This window comes from Polypterus senegalus, chromosome 3 (genome assembly GCF_016835505.1).
Source record: "Polypterus senegalus isolate Bchr_013 chromosome 3, ASM1683550v1, whole genome shotgun sequence".
Lineage (NCBI taxonomy): Eukaryota > Metazoa > Chordata > Cladistia > Polypteriformes > Polypteridae > Polypterus > Polypterus senegalus.
The window spans coordinates 22,004,704-22,030,385 of record NC_053156.1 but is presented as its reverse complement, the minus strand read 5'-3'; the positions used below and the strand labels follow the sequence as shown (position 1 = coordinate 22,030,385).

The 25,682-nt window shown below is 45.8% G+C and overlaps 1 protein-coding gene across 1 annotated transcript in view; it reads left to right on the top strand.

The window, feature by feature from the left end:
• Window positions 1-25,648, top strand: part of LOC120526433 (ceramide synthase 5-like) — a 50,396-nt gene extending 24,748 nt beyond the window's left edge. Inside the window, exons 5-10 of the mRNA XM_039749605.1 lie at window positions 7,686-7,736; window positions 7,872-7,964; window positions 8,789-8,917; window positions 9,816-9,922; window positions 13,274-13,430; window positions 24,426-25,648. Of these exons, the coding sequence (XP_039605539.1) occupies window positions 7,686-7,736; window positions 7,872-7,964; window positions 8,789-8,917; window positions 9,816-9,922; window positions 13,274-13,430; window positions 24,426-24,581 (693 nt within the window). The 3' untranslated portion in view covers window positions 24,582-25,648. The remainder of the gene's footprint in view (window positions 1-7,685; window positions 7,737-7,871; window positions 7,965-8,788; window positions 8,918-9,815; window positions 9,923-13,273; window positions 13,431-24,425) is intronic.
• The last annotated feature ends 34 nt before the right edge of the window (window positions 25,649-25,682 follow it).

Below are 25,682 nucleotides of genomic sequence, written 5' to 3'. Positions count from 1 at the left end.
TGCTGATTGGTTGACACCAACTTAGAAATCTGAGTAGTCTGGAGTGCCACACTTTATGCCACATCAAAGCAATACCGTGGCGGGGGGCCCTCTGCCACTTCCCAGTTTTGGACCATTACACCCTTCATAGCCACTTTGCTGCTGCGCAGCTCCATACACCACATCAAGGCAGGAAGTGTTTGAGTGTTCCCCCGTGAGTTCCTAAACGTACCACAGCGCTCTTCTTGGCCGCCTTCCTGGTGCGTCTCAACACGAGAGACTGAGTGAGGAGTCCTGAGTGTCTGTGCTTGCGAGGGTCCTGATAAAAACCAATGACCTCTTGGGCACAAACATCAGCAGTGTGTCTGTCTGCAGTGAGAGTGTCGACCGCGTCGAGATGCTTACTTACCTCGACAGTGACAGTCACGTCTCTGGTGACTCTTCCTATGAAGTCAGTAGACGGATTGGGAGAGCATGAGGGGGTCATGAGGTGGCTGGAAAGGGGTGTGTGGTGCCCCTGATATCTCTCTAATCCTGTTAGAGTCCTGTTGCTCCCTGTTTGTGAGGCATGGACGCTATCCAGTGACCTGAGATGAAGACTGGACTTGTGTCTCTTCAGAGAATCCTTGGGTCCTGCTGGTGTGACTTTGTGTTGCTCATGGAGTCCCAAAAGTGGCACCTGACCTGCATTGTGAAGGAGAGTCAGCACTACAGCCATGTGGCGCCATTACCCGAGGGTGATCCGGCTCATTGTTGAGGACCCGAGTGGCTGGACCAGGCGCGGGGCTCTTGTTCAAGTTCTTCACTTGCAAATACGTTACGTTAAGTTCTTAGAAAAATGTGTTTGTTCAGTGAAGGCGCTCTTTTGAACTATAGTTCATACACGACATTGAATTCTTGTATGTTATTGAATGTAATGGCAATAGCAGTGAGATAAACGAGTAGCAAAATTAAACTTGCGCCTTTAAAGCATTTAAACGCTTTTACGCTTACATAGCTTCATGTGATTAAAATGTAAATTCGGTAAGAAAACAGAATTTGAAGTTAAAATGTTTAACAACGACATCAAAGTGATGTTCATTTTCACATGAAGCTTCACTGTTACGTGGGATACGTTAATGGATTACGTCTCCTCATTTTCTAACCTGCTTGATCCGGACCAGGGGTGCGGGACAAGAGGTACTGGAGTCTATCTCAGCTAGCATAGGGTGCAGGTCAGGATTGAACAATGGCCTACCAACCAGGCCGAGGGGACGCCCACGGCAGATAGAGGGTGGGACAGCAGGGCCGCGTATCTACCTGGCAGAGGGTTGCCAACCAGGATCCTGAGTTGTGTTTATTGTGTGGTGGGTGCGGCAATGTGCTGTACCAGTGCCTGCTCCCCAACCTAACCTAACCGGACCTGACCTGAAGATGCAATCTGTTCAAAGGGGTATCTCCCAATTCCAAACTCCCAATCGCACCACATCGCGCTACTTTGGACATCCCAAATTGTGCATAAAGGTTGCACACACAGCACTTCATCATACAGGAACTCATTGGTTCCTGAAAACAAAGGTCCTGTTGTGGGAAAGCACGGATCGTCTCAATCCCTGACAGGTCACCCTTCACATTCCAGCATGGCGGACGTGGTTGAGCTGCTGTTGGTGACGCTTACTGTGTTGCTTGCCTTGTATGCATCAGAGCTGCGTCTTGTACAGTCTGAACGTTGAGTACGTGTGTGATCGGTAAATCATTTTGCTGGTCACTGCAGTTTCGACCAGAAGCATTCCCACCTGTCTGAGGAGTTTTCCGCTAATGTCCGTATGCCCAGTGTAGATGAATGGCTACGTTTTCAGTCATTTTAGTTTGTACGGACGTAACTTTTATAAAACTATGTGAAAATGCCAGTGGGGACGGAGATCGGTCGTTTTTCTTGAAAAACCCAGTTTTTCAGACTCTAAACGCAGTACTGTAGTGGACGGGGTGGGGGGGGGTCCTGCTCATTAGCTCTTCATTTTATTACCACGCTTTATTTTAACTTCACCTCTTTGTTGTCTGCTGCAAATCTTGTAATCGATATACCCGGCTGGCACAGCGGTGCAGTGATGGCGCTGCTGCCTGTCCGTAAGGACACTTGGATTCGTTTCCCAGGTCCTCCCTCTGTGGAGTTTGCATGTTCTCCCCTCCGGGTGCTCCGGTTTTCTCCCACAGTCCAAAGACATGCAGGTCAGGGGCATTGGCGATCCTAAATTGTCCCTAGTGTGTGTGTTTGTGCCTGGGGTGGGCTGGCGCCCTGCCCGGGAATTTGTTTCTGCCTTGCGCCCTGTGTTGGCTGGGATTGGCTCCAGCAGACCCCCGTGACCCTGGATGGATATTTAACCCACTTCCCATTGTCCAACTGACTTGACATTTTGCACACTTACGCACTTCCAATGACAATACAATAATCAATAATCAGATTCACTAATTGATCAATTAGTCCATGTTAATTAATAAATGAAATTTTCATATGAAGAATAGTTCAAGATTTCACCAATAGATGGCGCTAGTAATGGATAGAAATATTAAAGTAAGTGTTAAAATATGGATTACAAAATTATACTGAAACAAACCCAAGACCAAAAAGTTGAAAATAATATTTACAGTATATATAAAAAATACTTTTTTAAAAACCACACTTATATTAAGTTAAAAAGTGTACTAAAAAGTAAAAAATAAGTCTGTCATACATCACTCATAAAATAAAAGCGTGGGCGCGTGTCATCAGTCAACATTCAAAAAACACTTCTTAGAAATCTTAGAAAAAGCACCCACCTTTTATTTTACAGTTTTTAACAAGCGTGTATATAGATATATATAATATTATATATTATATATATATATGTTAAGAACCATTTCCTATTAGCCATAGTTATCTGTCTGTGGCTATCGTTAGACAACACCTCTTGTGTGGCAGCCTCAGTTAAGAGATTCAATGGATGAAGAGTGTAAAGTAGGGCATGATGAGGAAGATGAGGCTAGAAAGGGTATGTAGTGTGCTTAAGGAATGATAAGATGGAGTTGTGCTTGAAGGTTTGTGAACCCTTTAGAATTTTCTAGATTTCTGCATAAATATGACCTAAAACATCATCATGCATATGATCCAATCGCCTTGTCATCTTCTTCTTCCTTGCTGTACAGCGTGTACAGAATCACCACCCCTATCCCATCTTCCTCAAAACACAATCGCCTTCTCACCTTATCCTCCTTAACTAGGAGTCCCTCCTCCTCCTCTAGTCCATATTTCTGCATTAATATGACCCAAAACATCATTAGATTTTCACTCAAGTCCTAAAAGTCGATAAAGAGAAACCAGTTAAACAAATGAGAGAAATATATTATACTTGGTCATTTGTTTATTAAGGAAAATGATTGAATATTACATATTTGTGAGTGGCAAAAGTATGTGAACCTTTGCTTTCAGTATCTGGTGTGACTCCCCACTAACTGCAACTAAACATTTCCGGTAACTTCTGATCATTCCTGCACACCGGCTTGGAGGAGTTTCAGCCCATTCCTCCGTACAGAACAGCTTCAACTCTGGGATGTTGGTGGGTTTCCTCACATTAACTGCTCACTTCAGGTCCTTCCACAACATTTCGATTGGATTAAGGTCAGGACTTTGACTTGGCCATTCCAGAACATTCACTTTATTCTTCTTTAACCATTCTTTGGTACAACGACTTGTGTGCTTAGGGTCGTTGTCTTGCTGCATGACCCACCTTCTCTTGAGATTCAGTTCATGGACAGATGTCCTGACATTTTCCTTTAGAATTCTCTGATATAATTCAGAATTCATTGTTCCATCGATGAAGGCAAGCCATCCTGGCCCAGATGCAGCAAAACGGGGCCAAACCATGATACTACCACCACCATGTTTCACAGATGGGATAAGGTTCTTATGCTGGACTGCAGTGTTTTCCTTTCTCCAAACAACGCTTTTCATTTAAACCAAAAAGTTCTATTTTGGTCTCATCCGTCCACAAAACATTCTTCCAATAGCCTTCTGGTTTGTCCACGTGATCTTTAGCAAACTGCAGATGAGCAGCAATGTTTTTTTGGAGAGCAGTGGCTTTCTCCTTTCAACCCTGCCATGCACACCATTGTTGGTCAGTGTTCTCCTGAAGGTGGACTCATGAACATGAACATTAGCCAATGTGAGAGAGGCCTTCAGTTGCTTAGAAGTTACCCTGGGGTCCTTTGTGACCTCGCAGACTATTACACGTGTGCCTTGCTCTTGGAGTGATCTTTGTTGGTCGACCACTCCTGGGGAGGGTAACAATGGTCTTGAATTTCCTCCATTTGTACACAATCTGTCTGACTGTGGATTGGTGGAGTCCAAACACTTTAGAGATGGTCTTGTAACCTTTTCCAGCCTGATGAGCATCAGCAACTCTTTTTGTGAGGTCCTCAGAAATCTCCTTTCTTCGTGCCATGATACACTTCTACAAAAATGTGTTGTGAAGAGCAGACTTTGATAGATCCTGTTCTTTAAATCACACAGGGTGCCCACTCACACCTGATTGGCATCCCATTGATTGAAAACACCTGACTCGAATTTCACCTTCAAACTAACTGATCATCCTAGAGGGTCACATACTTTTGCCACTCACAAATATGTAATATTCAATCATTTTCCTTAATAAATAAATGACCAAGTATAATATTTTTGTCTCATTTGTTTAACTGGTTTCTCTTTATCTACTTTTAGGACTTGAGTGAAAATCTGATGATGTTTTAGGTCATATTTATGTAGAAATATAGAAAATTCTAAAGGGTTCACAAACTTTCAAGCTCAACTGTAGAGGATTGTTAGGATGAGCTGGCATCTGGAGGACTAGAGGAGGAGGAAATCCTAGTTAAGGAGGATAAGGTGAGAATGCGATTGTGTTTTGAGGAAGATGAAGATGGGACAGGGGTGGTGATTCCGTACTCGGTGTACAGCAAGGAAGACGAAGATGATTGGATTGGTCTGGATCATATGCATAGGGGAGAGGAAGAGGGACTCTTCTTGAGTTCCAGCGAGGAAGATGAGGGAGAAATGCTGTGTAATGTGCTTAAGGAGGAATGTTAGGATGTGTTGGGTTTGAGTTTAATGTATTGGAGGAACAGTCCTGCACTTGGGGAGTAATGAAGTAAGAGGAAGATGTTGCTGGTTGTGTTAGATGTATATTGAGGACACTGAGGAGGGGATTACATTAGAGTAGTGAGAAGAGGGACTTGGATTAGCAGCATGGAGGAGGGTGGTAGATACAGTGGGTATAGAAAAGAATCCCACCCCCCCTTCAAAATTTCACAATTATTTGCTTTACAGCCTTAAATGAAAACACACAAAATAATATTTCTTCCCAGCTTTACTTACTCAATACAACCTGAAAGATATCACAGCTACACTTCAGAAAAATGATAACAAATCAAAAACCAGACCTACTGAGATTAATAAAGGATCACCCCCCAATGCCAGTGTCATTTTGTTGACCCACCTTTTGCTTTAATGACAGCCTTGAGTCTGTTGGGCTCCTTTTCTATCAGCTTTGCACACCTAGATTGAGCCCACTCAATATTTGCCCCCCACTCTTTTTTACAGTTTAACTGTTCACGTTTGGTCACATTGGATGGTGAGTGTTGGTGGTCTGCTATCTTCAGATCTTTCCACAGATTTTCAGTGTGCTTTAGGTCTGGGCTCTGACTGTCCACACCAGGACATTCACTTTTTTCTCCTTCAGCCACTGTGTGGTCCATTTTGCTGTGTGCTTCTGGTCGTTGTCGTGATGAAAGGTGAACATTCTGCCCATCTTCAACTTTCTGGCACAGGGTAGCAGGTTTTCCTCAAGACTTTGATGGTATTTTGCCTCATCCATTTTTCCTTCTACCTTAAGGAGAGCCCCAGGCCCCCCACAACAGGACGCTGCCCCCTCCTTGTTTTATTGTCGGTATGGTGTGTTGTGGATGGTGAGCTCCATTGGTGTACAGTTTGGTATTGAGGCCAAATAGTTCAATTTTGGTCTCATCTGACCATAAGACCTTTTTTTTCCACTTGGCATCAGATTCTTCAAGGTACATTCTGGCAAAGCTCAAACGAGCCTTCATGTGGCCTTCTTGAGAAGTAGCTTTTACCTTGTGACCCTCATGAACAAGCCACAATTGTGGAGCACTTGTGAAGTTGTTGTCACATGTACACCATTAATAACCACTCTTTGACATCAAATCTTGTAACTCCTTCAAAGTGGCCATTGGGCTCTTGGTAGCCTCTCTTACCTGTTTCCTCCTTGCTCTTCCATCCAGTTTGGAGGGACAGCCGGCCTGATCCAGGGAGGATCCTAGTAGAACCAAACATTTGTCACTTCTTTATGATGGACTTCACTGGGCTCCTTGGGATTGATGAAGCCTTTGAGGTTTTTTTGTCTCCATCTCCTGCCTGCCGTATGTCTGTCCACACCGCTATCCCTGAGATCTTCTCAAAGTGGCTGGCCACCCATAATCAGTTGTTTGCTGTCAGTTGTTCTACCAAACAAGGGAATGAAGGCTCCAGGAACAGCTTCACTAATCACACTCATTACAACTGATCACCGGTGGAAGGAAGGCAGTAACCAGGGTCTGCAATGGAAATGGGGGGCACTTACACCTGATTGAGTTTAGGGGGGTCCTTTATTAATCTCAGTGTGTCTTGTTTTTGATGTTTTATAATTCTTCTGAACTGTAGCTGTGATGTCTTTCACTTGGATGTTATAGATCGCATTGAGTAGGTAAAGCTGGAAACATATTTCTTTGTGTGTTTTCATTTAAGGCTATAAAGCAACAAAAATGGAAATATTTCAAAGGGGTGGGGATTCTTTTCTATGCCCACTGTAAAGGGGTTAACGTATGAGACATATTGAAGAGGAGGAAGGTGAGAATTGGTTTGGATTAGCAGTCAAGCGTGTAGAGAAGGGGTCTACATTTGAGGCACCTAGAAGAAGAAAGTGAGATCAAGCTTTATATTGAGCGCACAGTGAGGAAGATGAAGAGGGGTTTTATTAGAAGGACAATGAGCAAAAGGAGAAAGGCTTGGGATGGGGAAGTATGGCGAGGAAGGTGCCAGATTTCATTGTACATCTATTAAACTGTGCCAAAGATGAAGGGTCCAAGGTGGTGTCCAGTTTAGCGGGATGGGGAGGAGTCAGTGAGGTGGGGTCTTCTAGTTATAAGGAGGAAAAGGCGAGAAGAGGATTGTATCATGAGGAAGATGAAGATGGGACAGGGTGGTGATCCAGTATTCAGTTTCTAATAAGGATGAGGAAGATGCTGAGGTGATTGGATCATAAGCACCAGGCAGAGGAACTCCTCCGTGTTCCAGCGATGAAGATGAGGTAGACTTCATGGTAGAATCGTGGTGAGTAGAATGACGGAAAGGGCGCTCGAGTATTTGAAATGTAGTCAAGAAGAGGACTGTCAGGAGGTACTTGGATCAGCAGCACAGTGAGGACCAAGAGAAGCAGATCATATTTAAAGGAAAAATGTGGAGGAGGAAGATGAGGAAGGACTTTACTTAACCACAGAGTGAGGCCAAAGGAGGGGATTGGGGGAGGCGGGGGGTCATCAGCATAGCATACGGGAGAAGAAGAGGCTCATGTTTGGTAGGTAGAGAGGTAAGTGAAGAACTGGCTGCTGGAGGCCTTTGTGACACGCTTTGTGCTTCATTGCAGACACCGTGGCTCTGGGACACACGGCAGTGCTGGTATGGTTACCCGTTCCAGGTAAGTCTTTGGGCATGTGGCATTTTGGGACCACTCCCTTGTTGGGGTCCTTTGGCTGGCTAGCGGGGTGGTCATTCAGCTTTGGAACAGATCTAACCCACCACCCTCCTCCTCTCTTGTCTCTCTCCGGCACAGCCCCTCACGCCCGGCCTCTACTGCTACTATTTCACAGAGCTGGCATTCTACTTGGCCCTCTTGTTCTCCCAGTTTACAGACATTAAGAGGAAGGTGAGAGAACTTCAGGTCAAGTTGTGTGGTGATGTTTTGGGGGGTCGGGGTCACAAGAGTGGGTTTGTGTGACGTTGACAACTAGGGTCAAAGGGCACAAGTTGTTGGTTAGTGTGACCGCAGGGGCGGGCAGACAATAAAATTTATAAGACGCAGAAAGGACTTTGTTACACAGTAACGATTTTTTATAGCCCCATTGGCAAAGGTCCTTGGATTCCTGAGCTTTCTTGGAGTTGTGCTTTATGGGGCAGAGGCCACTGCAGTGCCAGAATGCTCCTCGCACCCATTTTAGGCCCCCTCAGAGTCCAAGGGGGAGTGCCCACCTCTTCACTAAGCCGCTTTGTTTTCTTGCAATGCCAGTTCAAAGGGCACTCTCTTTCTGTCTGTCACTGGTGCTTTGATGTTATCATGCTGGTCAGTTTACAGCAGCAGCAGATCCTCCTGAGGGGTGGGATTGAGGTGGCGTTGTGATGACTCCCCCCACCACCTGCCCACCCACTGCTCATTCTATTACTATCAGCTGATTTGGAATCACATGGGTTGAAAACCTCCTACCGAGGTCAAAAGCTTAGTTAATGGTGTGCAGGGCATTAAGGCACGGTGGTCTCGTGTCTGTCGGGGGGGATATGACGTGCTGAAGGCTGAGAGGAAAATTTAATGCCACAAATCAGATTTGCAAAGTACTGGGCTGTGAAGAAACCTGGCCCATAGTTAACTTGGGGTGACTAAACAGGGGGGAGGCGGGCTTCAGTTGGTCCTTGAAGGGCCAATGTGGCAGCTGAAGTTCCGTCGCCCCCCCCTAATGGCCACACCTTGCCTTGCAGGATTTCTTCATTATGTTCATCCACCACTTGGCGGCCATTGGACTCATTTCGTTCTCGTATGCCAACAACATGCTGCGGGTGGGCACACTGATCATGTGCCTCCACGACACCCCTGACTTCCTGTTAGAGGTGAGTGAGCTTGTCAATCTTACTATTTGTGGATCTGCACTGGCAATCGGAAGGTTGCCGGTTCGAATCCCGTAAATGCCAAAAGGGACTCTGCTCTGTTGGGCCCTTGAGCAAGGCCCTTAACCTGCAATCGCTTAGCGCTTTGAGTAGTGAGAAAAGTGCTATATAAATGCAAAGAATTATTATTACTAATTTGAAACTGTACTTTGTTCTCCTGACTGCCAGGTGTTTAGTACCCTATGGGAGGTGGGCACCATTACACAGCTGAGGTCATTTCTTTTATTGTGTGTATTGGGAGTTGATGCCACCTGTTCCGGTGCCCACTCTTGGGGGACTGATGGTAGTTTCACTAGGGCTGGTGATAGTAACAGCAGCACAGGTAAGGTAGGTCAGTCAGTCATTATTCAACCCGCTATATCCTAACACAGGGTCACGGGGGGTCTGCTGGAGCCAATCCCAGCCAACACAGGGCGCAGGACAGGAACAAATTCCGGGCAGGGCACCAGCCCACCGCAGTTACACACACACACACACACACCCCGCATCTCCAAGCACACACCATGTTTGGGGGTACACTCTTCATTTGTAGTGCTAACGTTCACATACCTGGGCAGCTTTGGGGTTTATCTTGCCCATTGGCAGCTGTAGTCGGTGCAGATCTTGCATGTTTTCAGAAGTTGGTATCTAAGGAGAGGAGGGCACCATAGTTAGGTTTAAGTTCCACTTATTCAAAGGGCTTGCATCTCTGGGACGTCCCTTGAGGCCTGATGCCCTGAAACATGAAACATTTAACACTCGGGAAGCAAATGTGCATCGGTGTGCCTCGGCACGGGGGGCCGTGGGCAGGGAACTCCTACTGCTTGGTTTTCTCTCATCTCCCGCCTTTTCCTTTTGACAGGCTGCTAAATTGGCCAACTATGCCAAGTTCCAGAGGGCGTGTGATGGCTGCTTTGTGGTGTTCAGCGCTGTCTTTGTCAGCACACGGCTCTTCATCTACCCGTTCTGGTGAGTCGACGACAGTGAGGGGGCTACATCAAGAATGGGGATTCATAGAGTGGCTCCATGGTACAGCAGATGATTTGTAATCTGACCAAGTAGCTCGATTTTCATGCTTCCTGCTGCCCCCACCCTACGCCCACAACAAGCAACCCTGAGAGACGACAAACCTGAAATCCATCTCACGGCAGGGTGGCCTGGCTGCATGTCTCAGTTACGCACTTGTAAATATTTTACTGTCCTGAGGGGCCAGCAGCTTCAACCCCATATCTGTGACCAGCTGTAAGAGAAGTACTGGCAGGAGTATTTGGATGGAGCAGCACCACCTCGCCTTGGTTTAGTGGCAATGCAATCACACCCTTCTCACTCATTTTTGCTGTGGAGGTTTTTGGTGCTGCTGAAGCCCCCATCCTCTCTGCCTTTAATATGAAGATAGCAAGGAGGGATAGATTACAGTGCTGTCCCCAAAACAAGGGACTTGAGAAGTGCCACCTCCTCTCCAGCTCAGTGAGTCATGTTGGCAGGAAGTGCTGCTTCTGTTTTGGAAAAGGTCGCTATGCTGCGTGAGCTCTTCTGGGTGTCACAGGTGCAGGAGCGCAGCTCAGTGGCACACTGACAGGATGAGTCCTGTGCCGTTTCTGTTTAGCAGGTGCATTGTATGGTTTGGTTGGAAGCTCCGCCCATTTCTCCAGGTCATCGTTTGTGCTGGTTGGGACATGCACAGTAAGCTCCACCCACTTTTACATTTATGGCTGGTTGAACAGGTACAAAGCTAAGCTCCACCCCTTTCTTTCATCATCAGTATTGTGCAGGTCTCCTTGTTTGGAAGGGCATTGTTAGGCTCCACCCACAGATTGAGTACTACTGGTGCTGCCACTGAAAGAGACGCCTGCAGAAGCTCTACTTACTTGGGCTTAGGCAACAGGAGTCCAGTGTTGTTTTTGGATGGGAGTGGAAGGACTGCGTGAAGGGTCTTATCCCAAAAAGTAACCCTACCCCCCTTTATTTGATGTCCCAGAAGAATGGCTGCTACAGGAGCAGTTCTAACTTGTAATGAACATTGGCAGGATGAGTCTAGTGCTCTGGGGGCATTTTAGGATTGATCTCGGGTTCCATCCTGGTTTCTGCTTGAGATTTATGTTGGATACGGTTTCTTATGTTATGAGTTCCTCCATCTAATTAATGGCTATTGATGGCAGTATTGGTGCAGGGTGCCTATTGTTAGAGGAGAGGAGTTAAGAGCCCCGCCTACTCTTTGATGTGTGGGTAATGCTGGGTGGGTCTGAATAAGCCACACCCCTTTCTTCATCATCTGTTCTGTGCAGTTCTCCATTATTTGGGATGGGTGTGCTAAGCTCCACCCACAGTTTGAGTTCCGCTGGTGATTCAGAGAAGGTGTCTTTACTTTCCCATCTGCGTAGTGGACTATTGGCAGGATGGCTCCAATGCTGGAGTTGGGGGATGCACTGTGTTGTTGGTCTTAAGCCCCACCCCTTTTTTCTACTTGTCATTTGTGTTGGGTGGAGCTTATGTTATGATGTTGGTATTTTATAAGCTCCGCCCACTAATTTATGTATATTGCTGGCAGGATAGCTGCAGTGCTCTTACTGTTGAAGGAGGGGTTACAAGCTCCGCCCATTCTTTGACATATGGGTAGTCAATGCTGTGGGTTGCATGGAGTGGGGGGAGTTGGAGCACATCCTGGAAGGAGAACACTTACAGTAGCTGTCCTCACTTTCTAGCCTTGTGGACATTATCAGGATGGGTCTGTCCAGTGCCCTTTACGTTTGGTAAGGGGGCACGGGTATTGCAGTGTTGGTCATAAACCCTGCCCCATTTTCCTTCTTGTGATTTGTGTTGCTTGGGACACTTAAGTTCACCCCGCTTTTTAATGTATAGCTGGTTAAATGAGTGCAGGGCTAACCTCTGCCTACCATCTGAGTACTGCTGGTACAACACATGTGCCGCTGCCACTGAAGGAGACACCTGCAGAAGTTCTGTGTCTCAAATCTGCCCCCTCACCACTAACACCTCCCCATTGTGTTTTTTTGTTTTTTTTTTCATGTGAGGTGCTGTCCAAGAGGGAGAGCCTTTATAAGAACAGTTGACACGTGGAGCGGGGCTTGAAGCAAACCATGCAATGAAAGTTAGAAAAAGGAGCTGGGGCATTAGGCCAAATACACAGTGATGAGTAGAGAAAGGGGTGGGACTTGAGGCCAGCCAGACAAAGGGTAGTCGATAAAAAGGTGGGCCTTAAGGCACCAATCACAAAAAAGGGTGTTGCTTGACTAACCACACAATGACAAGCAGATAAAGGGGGCGGGACATCGAGGCCAGCACAATAATTGAGAGGTCAAAAAAGGGGGTGGGGCTTGAGCCCAGCCACACAATTTCAGGCTGAATTAGGGGTGAGGATTGAGGCCAACCACACAGTGACAAGTAGAAAAAGGGGTGGAACTTGAAGCCAACCAAATAAAGGCTAGAAGATTTAAGGGTGGGGCTTAATGCCAATCATACAATGACAGGTAGAAAAGGGGTGTAGCTTGAGGCCAACCACTCAATGCCAAGTAGATCAAAGGGGTCATTGACGCCAGCCACATAATGACAGATCAAAAAAAGGAGGTGGGGCTTGAGACCTGTCACAATATTTTCAGGCTGAAAGAGAGTGGGGCTTAAGGCCAGCCACACAGTGACAAGAAGAAAAAGGGGTGAGACTTATGGCCAACCAAACTGGCCAGTAGAAAAAGGGGTGGGAGTTGATGTTAACAAAATAAATGCTAGGAGATAAAGGGGTGGGGCTTAAGGCCAAACACACAGTGACTAGTAGATTAAGAGGGAGGGGTATTGAGGCTAGAACACAATAACAGGTCAAAAAAAGGGGTGGGGTTTGAGCCCAGTCACATGATTTCACGCTGAAAGAGTGGTGAGGTCAACCACACATTGACAGGCAAGAAAAAAAGGGGTGGGACTTAAGGTCTACACAATATAACAACTAGGAAAAGGGGTGGGGCTTAATGTCTACACACTATAACAAGTATGAAAAGGGGTGGGGCTTAAGGCCACCCTCACAATGCCCCCATCTGTTTTCTTCTTGAGATTTGTGTTGAGTGCAGCTCTTGTTGAGCTTGCGGTGTATTATAAGCTCACCTCACTAATTTATGCATGTTGCTGACAGGATAGTTCTTACAGTTTTTGGCCGTTGGAGGCTCCGCCCACTCTGACGTTTAGGTAGAGTTGACAGGTCCAGCTCTGTTGCCAAAGAGGGTCTTCATAGAAACCACAGCCCCATCTCTGTCTGCATTGGCAGGGATGAGTGCAGAGTGAGTCTCCGTCTCTCTTTCTAATGAGGTGTCCTTGCAGGATCCTGAACACGACTTTGTTTGAAAGTTGGGAGATCATCGGACCCTACCCCTCCTGGTGGCTCTTCAACGGGCTTCTGGTGGTCCTGCAGATCCTACACATCATCTGGTCCTACTTCATCTTGAGGATCGCTTACAAGGCCCTGGTTCGAGGCAAGGTGGGTGCTGGTGGAGGGACGGCGGGGTGTGATTTTTTTGGGGTACGTGTGAATCACCTGTGACCTGCCTGAGTATCCCCTCGAGTGCCCCCTCTTCTCAGGAGCGCTGACCTTTCTGCTGTTCTTCCACTTTAGGTATCCTGAAGGACTCTCTTCCCCTCTCTGTGCTCTTCTGTCCTTTAACTCGCTCCCTCTTTCTGGGGTCTGGAGCCTGGGATGGGAGGCCTGCCATGGCTGTAAGTCTCTCTCTCTGTCTCTATCTCTATCTCTCTCTCTCTCTCTCTTTCTGTTTCTCTCACTCACTCACTCACTCACTCACTCAGTCTGTCTGTCCACCTCCATCTCTGATCTGCCTCCCTTGACGGGAGTTCTGGACAGTGCCCTGGAGGGGGGGGGAGTTCTGCATACCATTCTCCACTTTCATTGGTTGGCTTTTTGGAGGGTGTGGTCGGCCCGTAACTTCACATCCAGGTTCCTGTGGCACACACAGGACCAGCCAGACTGGGATTTCTCTTTTCTTTTTGCTTTCTTCCTCTCATTCTGGGATTCTGTCAGTTCCATTCCTGCCGCCCCTTCCCCTGCTCACCATTTAGTTACCCTGAGCCTCCGCGAATGAGTGGCTGAACTTGTGTGAGTCGACTCCCGTCGGGTCCTTGAAGCCGATTATGTGTTTATTTGCAAATCTTCATAAACCCCAGGAGTCGACTTCCTTTATTGTCCTGCCAGCTGCATGTTGGTCTTGGAAAGAAGCCCACGGGCGCCATCTAATGGCAGATCTGAGAATCGCATGCCATTCTAAACCCCTGGCTGTTGTTTTTCATTCCAGTTTATTACATGAAAGCCGTTATTTGTTTTATTTTATTTTATTTGACATTTGGTACACTGTACTAATCCTGATGCAACTGCTCGGTCTTGCCACATCCACTTTGGATACTTTGCACATCTGAAAAAAATCAATAATATGTTGGGCATCATTAACCCTTAGATGTACCTTTTATTGCCTTCTTTCTCAATGTGACCGGGCAGATCCAAGCAACTACAGGCCAGTAAGCGCAACATGCATCACAGGAAAATAAATGGATAAGATTGAGCAACATGTGGCAAGGACAGGAGTTATTAGGAACAGTCAGCGTGGGGAGGTCGTGTTTGACTAACATGCTATGAGAAGGCAACAGAAGGCTACAAACAGAGTGGGGCTTATGAGATTATTGATCTGGACTTTCAGAACGCATTTGATGACGTGCCACATGAGAGGGTGGGCATCAAATTAAAAGAAGTGGCAGTTCAGGGTGATGTTTTTAGATGGGTGCAGAATTGGCTCAGACACAGGAAGCAGAGGGTGATGGTGCGAGGAACCTCATCAGAACTGGCCGATGTTAAGTGTGGTGACCAGCAGGGGGCAGTGCAGGGGCTGCTGCCATCTTATATATAAACATCTATATGTGGAAGTGAGAAGTGGAGTCGGGGTAAGGAGGATATACAGGCGAGATCAGCATGTCGGCAAAACGAAACCTCGGAAGAAAGAGTCGCTCGCTTAGCGGCTAATACAGAAGTGAAGCGAGTACATCGGCAAAGCGAATCCTCCTAGGAGAGAAATGTGAGAGTCGTTCCTTTCAATTACATGACACCTACATTTGCTTTTTATCTGACGATTTCAGTCATTTCTAGGACCCTGGACTGTTTACATAGAGAGAGAGAGTCTCCAGAAAACTTGGTGATGCACGACCCTGAGAACGGAGTTTGTTTTGTGCCCCAATCTGTCAGCTGTCATTGTGCCAAGTTTAGATGGCACATCACATAGCATTGTACAGTTAGACTGTCTGGCACAAGGTGCCCTCACCCCCTGTCTGGAAACATTCAGTCACTTAAACAACTTCATTAATAGAAGCACCGCAGTGGCATTTATATGTACACACAACCAGCCCAGCCGCTTACAGCACTGCAGCCTTTTCAGTTTTGATGGCAATGCACGCCCTTTAATGTCTTCATGTTGGCAAAATAAATAATAAGTCAAGGAACCATGAAGTGTACAAAACGGTATTCAGATTTTGGATTCATCAAAGTAGCCTGCACCTTCTGCTGATATACCAGCCAAACAACTCTACGTCCAGCAGAAGGAGCCCACACCATCACACTTCCTCCTCCATGTTTGACAGTTGGAGTCACGCACTGAGAAGACATCCTGTCACCAACTTGATGGAGTACAGACACCTTGTGTGATGAACCAAAGATTTCAAATTTGGAACCATCGGCCCATAAGACTTTGTACAGTCTGCAGTAGTTCAGAGCCCATATTGTAAGGTCCTGTTTTGTCCTTTAAGGACTGGCTTTCTTACTGCCACTCTCCCTATCAAACCTGCAGCACAAAGTCACCTCTTCACGGTAGAAACTGACACTTGCTTTTGTCAGCCTGAACTGTTAAGCTGTTGTGTTTTGAGGCGCCTGTGGTCACGTAAGCTGATGTCCCTCAGACGCTTGTCTTCTCATTGGCTTGTGATTGTGGGTCTGCCAGCTCTCTGCCTATCAGAGTTTCTTCCAGTTTGCAGTCTGTTCCAACTGTGCTTTGAGACACACAGGAGGGCTTCTAAGTAATCGACAGAAGTCGGGACACCTGTGCAAATTGTGGGCTTCAACTTGCAAGGCTTCATTTACTTGAATTGCTGCTGAACATCTGGAGGTTGTAACCTGCTAGTTGCTCCCTGAAGAAGGCCCATTTGTAATATTCTGAAGTTTCCTTTTTTTCAGTTTTTGCTAACCTAAACTCTAAATTTAAACCTCTGGCAGTTTACTCCTTATCTTTTCACTATGCTAGGTCATTCATTACATTTCAATGGATTAAATTTAAAACTTGAAATTTGAAAAACTGGAAAAACCGAGGTGTGTGTATATATATATATATATATATATATATATATATATATATACACACATACAGTGGTGTGAAAACTATTTGCCCCTTCCTGATTTCTTATTCTTTTGCATGTTTGTCACACAAAATGTTTCTGATCATCAAACACATTTAACCATTAGTCAAATATAACACAAGTAAACACAAAATGCAGTTTTTAAATGATGGTTTTATTATTTAGGAGAAAAAATCCAAACCTACATGGCCCTGTGTGAAAAAGTAATTGCCCCTTGTTCAAAAATCACCTAACTGTGGTGTATCACACCTGAGTTCAATTTCCGTAGCCACCCCAGGCCTGATTACTGCCACACCTGTTTCAATCAAGAAATCACTTCAATAGGAGCTGCCTGACACAGAGAAGTAGACCAAAAGCACCTCAAAAGCTAGACATCATGCCAAGATCCAAAGAAATTCAGGAACAAATGAGAACAGAAGTAATTGAGATCTATCAGTCTGGTAAAGGTTATAAAGCCATTTCTAAAGCTTTGGGACTCCAGCGAACCACAGTGAGAGCCATTATCCACAAATGGCAAAAACATGGAACAGTGGTGAACCTTCCCAGGAGTGGCGGCCAACCAAAATTACCCCAAGAGCGCAGAGACGACTCATCCGAGAGGTCACAAAGACCCCAGGACAACGTCTAAAGAACTGCAGGCCTCACTTGCCTCAATTAAGGTCAGTGTTCACGACTCCACCATAAGAAAGAGACTGGGCAAAACGCCTGCATGGCAGATTTCCAAGACGCAAACCACTGTTAAGCAAAAGAACATTAGGGCTCGTCTCAATTTTGCTAAGAAACATCTCAATGATTGCCAAGACTTTTGGGAAAATACCTTGTGGACTGATGAGACAAAAGTTGAACTTTTGGAAGGCAAATGTCCGTTACATCTGGCGTAAAAGGAACACAGCATTTCAGAAAAAGAACATCATACCAACAGTAAAATATGGTGGCGGTAGTGTGATGGTCTGGGGTTGTTTTGCTGCTTCAGGACCTGGAAGGCTTGCTGTGATAGATGGAACCATGAATTCTACTGTCTACCAAAAAATCCTGAAGGAGAATGTCCGCCATCTGTTCGTCAACTCAAGCTGAAGCGATCTTGGGTGCTGCAACAGGACAATGACCCAAAACACACCAGCAAATCCACCTCTGAATGGCTGAAGAAAAACAAAATGAAGACTTTGGAGTGGCCTAGTCAAAGTCCTGACCTGAATCCAATTGAGATGCTATGGCATGACCTTCAAAAGGCGGTTCATGCTAGAAAACCCTCAAATAAAGCTGAATTACAACAATTCTGCAAAGATGAGTGGGCCAAAATTCCTCCAGAGCGCAGTAAAAGACTCATTGCAAGTTATCGCAAACGTTATTAGGTTCAGGGGGCAATTACTTTTTCACACAGGGGCATGTAGGTTTGGATTTTTTTTCTCCCTAAATAATAAAAACCATCATTTAAAAACTGCATTTTGTGTTTACTTGTGTTATTTTTGACTAATGGTTAAATGTGTTTGATGATCAGAAACATTTTGTGTGACAAACATGCAAAAGATCAGGAAGGGGGCAAATAGTTTTTCACACCACTGTGTATATATATATATATATATATATATAATAATCTCCTTTGGGGTGCGAGCAGCTGTTGCTGGGGGTGCCAGAATCCATGAAGGAACAAAAATGAAAAACATTATTTGTACAAAATCTTAATTTATTTATCCATTCCTAAATAATTAAATGGGCAGGCTATGTCGTATCAGTGCAATACGCTGCTTGTTAAAACGGATGACTCCCGCTGTTACGTGCAAGTCTGCGTGGGTATTATGATTATTACGTTTCTGTTCAAGTTCTATTTAAATTTTAAATATAAGTAATTTTTATTTAGTCGACAGAAATATCTTTGGTAGGAATGTAAGTTAAATTTAGTCATCATTGCATAAATTTTTCTCCACCATAGAAATTTAAAGACTAAATTCAACTTACATTCCCTACCAAAGATATTTCTGTTGACTAAATAGAACCTACTTATATCCAAATAGAACTTGAAAAGATATATTTTTTCGAATCTGATCGCGCATTTTAGATCGACTTGATGCGCATCACATCGAGCCTGCTTGCCTCAATAAGTTGCCCTCGCTTTGCTCTTACTTTTTTACCGTTCATTTAATGATGGCTAGTCACGAAAAAAATTAGAACATCGAAGGAGGATTACACTGAGTATGGCTTTACCAAAACAATTATTGATGGCGAATAAAGTATCCATTATTCATAAAGCTTCAATTGGTGATCTGGATTTCTTCTCAAACCAAGGGGGTGCGAAATCGGCATCATCCGTCACAGGGGTGTGAGTGTAAAATGAATCGGGAAGCGCTGAGATATATATATATATATATATATATATATATATATATATATAGTATTTACTGTCAAATAATGCAAAGAGTACGCTACACGTGTTTCGCCCTAATTTTGGGCTCATCAGGCATACATACTCAGTGCACCCCCTCTCGGGAATTGAACCTCAGACGTCAGCGCTAAAGGCGAAGCCTTTTGTGTTGCGGCTCAACGTGTGGTTCATTTATTTGACAGTATGTAGGTCGGGGTATATATATAGCAAAATAACTGCGCTTCGCAGCGGAGAAGTAGTGTGTTAAAGAAGTTATGAAAAAGAAAAGGAAACATTTTAAAAATAGAGTAACATTATTGACAATGTAATTGTTTTGTGACCGTTACGAGTGTTGCTGTCATCGAGGATTTGATTATCATTATTTCTTTCAATCAGGTTCGTATTTGTACGATGTGTTATGTTCAAGTTATATTCCGTGTTTGTCAATCGTTGTAAAGATAACAGGGTTCATTCATCAATTTGTTTTTTACTGCATCAATAAGCAGCTCGTCTTCCTCTTTATCTGAGACCTGACACACTGCATGCACAGGTTTACCTTTCCCAGTCCTGCACACTTTAGCGAAGTGCTTCAATTTACCACATTTCCTTTAGCGGGACATTGACTTTTTCCACCGTGTGCTTTGTTTCCGCAGTAGCTGGATTTATGAATATGCTTTATGCGTCACTCGCTTCATATTCTTTTGCGGCCTTCTCGATTGTGTAATGCGGTTTTTGTTCAGCACTCTTTGGAAATTTTTTTTTTTTTGTCTGCGTACTGCGTCAGTTCACGTGAGCTGCTCAGTGTACATGCATCGAAGGTTTCCAGCTGTGCTTGTGCTATCTCGTGTGATCTCGCAATGTTCACGGCTTTATTTAATGTTAGCTCAGACCCGGCACTTAAAAGTTTCTCTCGCAGTTTCACTAAGTTTGTGGCAAACACCACCCTGACCATCTCATCTTCGTCTGCATAAGCACAGTCCTTCACCCGCGAATATTTAGCGGCAGTGTTTCTATTGGGACAGCCTTATATGGGCAGGCACTCAATTACGTGGGAGGCGTGAGGATGAGGGACACAACTCCGCCTCACACGCCGACTGAGCTGCAGCTATGGCCGTATATATGTACGTAAGTAGGTTCTAGTTATGACCGTTATGCGTAGAATTTCGAAATGAAACCTGCTTAACTTTTGTAAGTAAGCTGTAAGGAATGAGCCTGCCAAATTTCAGCCTTCTACCTACACGGGAAGTTGGAGAATTAGTGATGTTGGAAAGTTCAATATGGCGGCTGACAGTGGCGTCATACCACCGAAATAAGTATGTACATTGGTTTCGGTTAGCGCAGGAAGCCGCCTACCAAATTTCGTGAAGATGGGGTCAACCTTCTACCTACACGGGAAGTTGGAGAATCAGTGATGAGTGAGTGAGGGCTTTGCCTTTTATTAGTATTGATATATACAATATATTTATAAAGCACATGTCCTGCATCACGTCATCAGCATCTTTTCTTTTAGCGACTAGATGTTTAATGTGCATGAACAGCCTGAATCAGGAGCCTCGACTCAGTTTATTTATGGACGAGTCGCTACCTGAGAGTCAAGTCAACGATTTTCATTCATTTGATTTCACAAGTGAATCATCAGCAGTTCTCATTCCCTTGATTCTGTAATCAAACGTCTTATTTTAATTGACCATCTTAAATGTGTTATCGTGCTTTGTGTATTCAAACGGGACAGTGGCGTGTGATTATCACGAATTTCCATATACTGTACACCAGACTCTAAATGAATCGATTCACTTAAACCCGTACTCCAAAACAATTGAATTTGTGAAGTGAATCAAATGGCCATCACGATAACGTTTGTGATGCAGTATCTGTTGAAATGAAGAACTAAATGCACTTTATTACTTCGATAAATTACAAAGTACACTCACTGGCCACTTTATTAGGTACCCCTGGCTAGTAGCAGGTTGGACCCCCTTTGGCCTTCAGTCCTGCTGTACTTCTTCATGGCGTCGGTTCAACAAGGTGCTGTAAACATTCCTCAGGGATTGTGGTCCATATATTGACATGATAGCATCACACAGTGGCTGCACGTCCATGATGTGAATCTACCGTTCCACCACATCCCAAAGGTGCTCTACTGGATTGAGATCTGCTGACTGTGGAGGCCATTTAAGTCCAGTGAGCTCCTTGTCATGTTCAAGACACCAGTGTGAGATGATCTGAGCTTTGTTATGTGGTGCAGTATCCTGCTGGAAGGAGCCATCAGAAGATCATAATGGGATGGACGTGGTCAGTAACAACACTCAGGTCGGCTGTGGTATTTAAACCAATGCTCAGTTGGTACTGAGGGGCACAAAGTGGGCCAGGAAAATATCAATTAACACCATCACACCACCACCAGAACCAGCCTGAAGTGTTGATAGAAGGCAGGATGGATCCCTGCTTTCATGTTGTTTATCACACCATCTGAATGTCACAGCAGAAATCGAGACTCGTCAGACCAGGCCACGTTTCTCCTGTCTTAAATTGTCCAGTTCTGGTGATCCATGTGAACTGTAGCCTCAGAATGGAGTGTCACCCGCTGTGGTCTCCTGCTGCTGTAGCCCACCTGCTTCAAGGTTTGACGTGTTGTGTGTTCACAGCTGCTCTTCTGCACACCTCACAAGTGCTTCTTTGAGTTCCTGTGGCCTTTCTGTCACCTCACACCGGTCTGGCCATTCTCCTCTGACCTCTGACACCAACAAGGGCCGAGAGAAATGTCGCCCACTGGATATTTTCCCTTTTTCGGACCACTCTCTGTAAACCCTGGAGATGGTTGCTGACAATCCCAGCAGATCAGCAGTTTGTGAAATACTCAGAGCAGCCAACACCATGTCACGTTCACATTCACTTCAGTCCCCTTTCTTCCCCATTCTGATGCTCGGTTTGAACTTCAGCAGGTGGTCTTGACAAGGTCTATGGGCTGAAATGCATTGAGTCGCTGCCTTGTGATTGGCTGATTAGATGCTTGCATTAACAAGTAGTTGTACCTAATAAAGTGGCCAGTGAGTGTACATTCCAGTAAAACTGTCAACTCTGAACGCGTCCAACAGAGTACCTGCCGGCCGAACAGCCTAATAAAAGGACAAAAGTGTCGCACACTGGGATTGCTGAATTTGGGGCCAACTCTCTAGCAAGCCATGTGAAGTGTCACAAAGTTTAAAGGCGACATTGTCATGTCGGTGATCTTTTTTGGACGGCCATTCCCTTCTTTGCAGTGCCGTCTGCCACTACTGATGACGTATCAAAGTGTGGAGTGCGAAAAGTCGATTAGCTGTATGCCAGGCAGTCAGTCGGTCATTGTCCAACCCACTATATCCTAACTACAGGGTCACGGGGGTCTGCTGGAGCCAATCCCAGCCAACACAGGACGCAAGGCAGGAAACAAACCCCGGGCAGGGTGCCCACCCACCACAGGGCACACACCCACACACCAAGCACACACTAGGGACAATTTAGGATCGCCAATGCACCTAACCTGCATGTCTTTGGACTGTGGGAGGAAACTGGAGCAGACACGGGGAGAACATGCAAACTCCACACAGGGAGGACCCGGGAAGTGAACCTGGGGGTCTCCTAACTGCAAGACAGCAGCACTACCCACTGTGCCACCCTTAGCTGAATGCAATTTGGGAAAACTAGCTGCGGTGACCCAACGTGAGCTGTTTCTGTTAAGTCCGAGTCAAGTCACAAGTCATCGATAAGCGAGTCTGAGCCTTTTCTTTTTTGTAATGTTGTTAGACAACTCACTAAAACTATGACTTGAAACCCACCTTGTGTCACCCACCTCTGCTGCGAGTCGTTGTGAAGATCGGGCGTTAGCAGCAGTGGCATAGCTTTAGAAATCACCCCCCACTTTGCCGGCTGTGTTGTGTCTCTTAAGTGCAGCTTCATTTTGATTGTCAATTGTCATAAAGCAGGAAGCGCCTGTAAGCTGATGAAATGCAAAACGTTTGAGCCCCCCTATTTAAAATGTCGGTGACTGGGAATAGCCAAAGGTGACCTGAGCACCAACAGCCACACAGTTACAGACGACGCACGATTTCTTTGTAGTTTTCTGTGCAAGATTCATGTGTTTTTGTTTTATACAATCGTCCAGTGAGAAACCATGCAAAAGTTTGGGCACCCCCAGGTGTCTGAGGTCTCAGATGACTTTTCCCAGGGTGGTCTCAGACCTTTATTAGCTCTTTAGGACTCTGGCTTGTTCACAGTCATTGTTAGGAAACCCCCGGTGATGCAAATGTCAAAGCTGTAGAAATCCTTAGACTCCTCACTCCTTGTCTGAACAATCAGCGGCCGTGGGCTCCTCTAAGCAGGAGTGAAGCCTACAAAAAGACAGCACAGTGTTTTCAGGTCGCTGTGTCCTCAGTTTGTAACGTTATTAAGAAATGGGAATGGCGGAGGTCAATTTGAGGTCTGGAAGACCAAGAAAACGTTTTGAAAGAACTGCTCCTTGGATTGCTAGAAAGGCAAATAAAAATCAACGTTGTGACTACAAAAGACCTTCAGGAAGATTCAGCAGACTCTATAGTGGTGGTCCACTGTTCTACTGTGCAGCGACACCTGAACAAATAGGACCTTCATGATGGAGTCGACAGGAAAAAAAAACATTTTTTTTATCCTTGCCATAAAATTTAGCGCTTGAAGTTTGCAAATGAACATCTAAACAGGCCTGATGAATTGTGGAAAACTAGTCCTGTGGACTGATGAAGTCAGAACAGAACTTCATGGCCACAATGTGGAAAGGTGTGTTTGGAGAAAAAAGGGGTCCGAAGTCCAGGAAAAAGAACACGTCTCCAACTGTTAAACATGGCGGTGGATCGATGAGGCTCAGGGCTTGTGTTGCAGCTGGTGGCACAGAAAACGTCAGGTGGGGTGAAGAATGGAGTCAAATAAATAACAGCAAACATCACACCATCTGTAAAAAAACTGAGGTTAAGAAGAGGATGGGGGTCCTACAACAAGATAATGAGCCGAAACACACCTCCAAATCTACAGTGGAATACCTCAAGGGGCGCCAGCTGACTGCTTTGCCACGGCCCTCACAGACCCCCCGACCTCAATCTGTGGAGAGTCCACAAAGGAGAGAGCAGGGCAGGCAAGACGGTCCGAGAATCTTACACAATTAGCAGCCTTTTACAAGAATGAATGGGCGAAAAGCCCCCCGAGTAAGAACTGAAAGACTCTTAGCTGGTTACTCACCAAAGGGGGTCTCACTAAGTACTGACCATGTTGGGGGCCCAAACGTTTGCTTCTGGGTCTTTTTTTTTTTTTTTTGTCATTTTGAGACTCACTGATAGAAGTAAGAATGTAATTTTACTTAAAATATTACAAGAAATGTGTCATCTGTAACTTGATCAGCTCACTCAACTATTCTTAAGTAAGAGGGGCCCAGACTTTTGCTGGCCATTGTGGTCTACTTGGCCTTACCGACTGCTCCTTGGCATCCAGACCGACCCCCAAATCCCAACCCACACACCCCCCTCCCCCACCCACCCGAACATCTGTACATTTGCATGGTATGAGTGGGCTGCTTTGTACCCAGTGCTCCCCTGGCCTCTCTAAATGGAGGGTGTGACTGCTGTCCACCTGGAGAAGACCCCTTTGCCATCTGTCCTTCCCGTGATGCTGACTTTTTTCCTCTTTCTTTTCTCCTCTCCGTCCCACCAGGTGTCCAAAGACGACCGCAGTGACATTGAAAGCAGCTCTGAAGAGGAGGACGGCAGCAACGGGCAGCGACCACTCAATCCTGTTCCCGTGTCTGGCAAGAGAGAGAACGGGACCAACGGCCACCTGGCACCGGGAAGCTGGGCCCCCGAGCAGTGAGGAACACGGCCCACCTCCACCCCTCAGACACCCAACTGCCAACGCGCAGACGTCTAAGGAACTGACCAAAGCCGGCAAGCGTGGGCTGGCGTGCCCGCCTGCCTGGCGTTTTACGTCCCACTTGTGTGGACTGTGTGTGTGTGTGTGCGTGCGCGCGTGTGTGTGACTTGTCTCTTTTCTTTTTCGCCCTAACGCTTGTAGTGGGAGACTGAATGAATCCGGCATGCTGTCCAGTCCGTCATCGCCACCCCACGTGCTGCACTTGTGTTTCTTCAGTGACGGTGGGCACCCCATTTTTGTCCACTTTGTCAATCGTGATGCTGGATTGGGGGGGGGAGTGTAAGACACTTTTCTGTATCGATGTCTGCATTGTGACACCTGCTGCTTTAGCTGGCAGCCCTTCTGCCCCTCTATTTATTGCATGAACTTGTAACCCCCACCCCAATAAACCTCCTTATCCTCCAAGTGCCCAACCAATAGGTGCACACAAATAAAACTGTTTGGGAGAAATTCTGGCAACTCACTGGTTTTGATTTTTTGGGGGGGGGGCAGGCCTTGGAGGACACCTGCAGGTACCCACTTCTGACCCCAAATCCCACTGTAACGGTACGGCAGCGTCGCCACCTGCTGGGCAGCATGACAACTGCGGGTGGGGAGAACGGCGAGTGTTGCTGTGGGTGCAGCAGCTCAGCTTAGCTCCTCGAGGGCTTTTCCGTTTCTTTTACCTTAGCTTGTGCCAGTGCTGTCCCATGCCTGGGCTGCATTTATTTATTAATTAGAATGTGTTTCTTTTTTAAAGAATAATCTTGTTGGTTAGCGTGTGTTTATGGGCAGGGGGGCATGATTTACACCATTGCATATCCTGACCAAAGAATCCCTCGTGTCCAATCAGCCTCTTTGTGTTTTGTGCCCTTGAGGAGCTCGAGAATCGACCGCTTCCTCCCTGCACCACCACCCACCACCACCAGAGGGCGCCCCCCTCTTTTTATTCTTAGGTCCACGAGATCCAAATCAAGTGTTTTGTTGAAATCTTTTTTCTCTTTAATAAACTTCTTTTTATAGCAGTTTTCTCAGAATCTTTTTTTTGTATTTATGTCATTT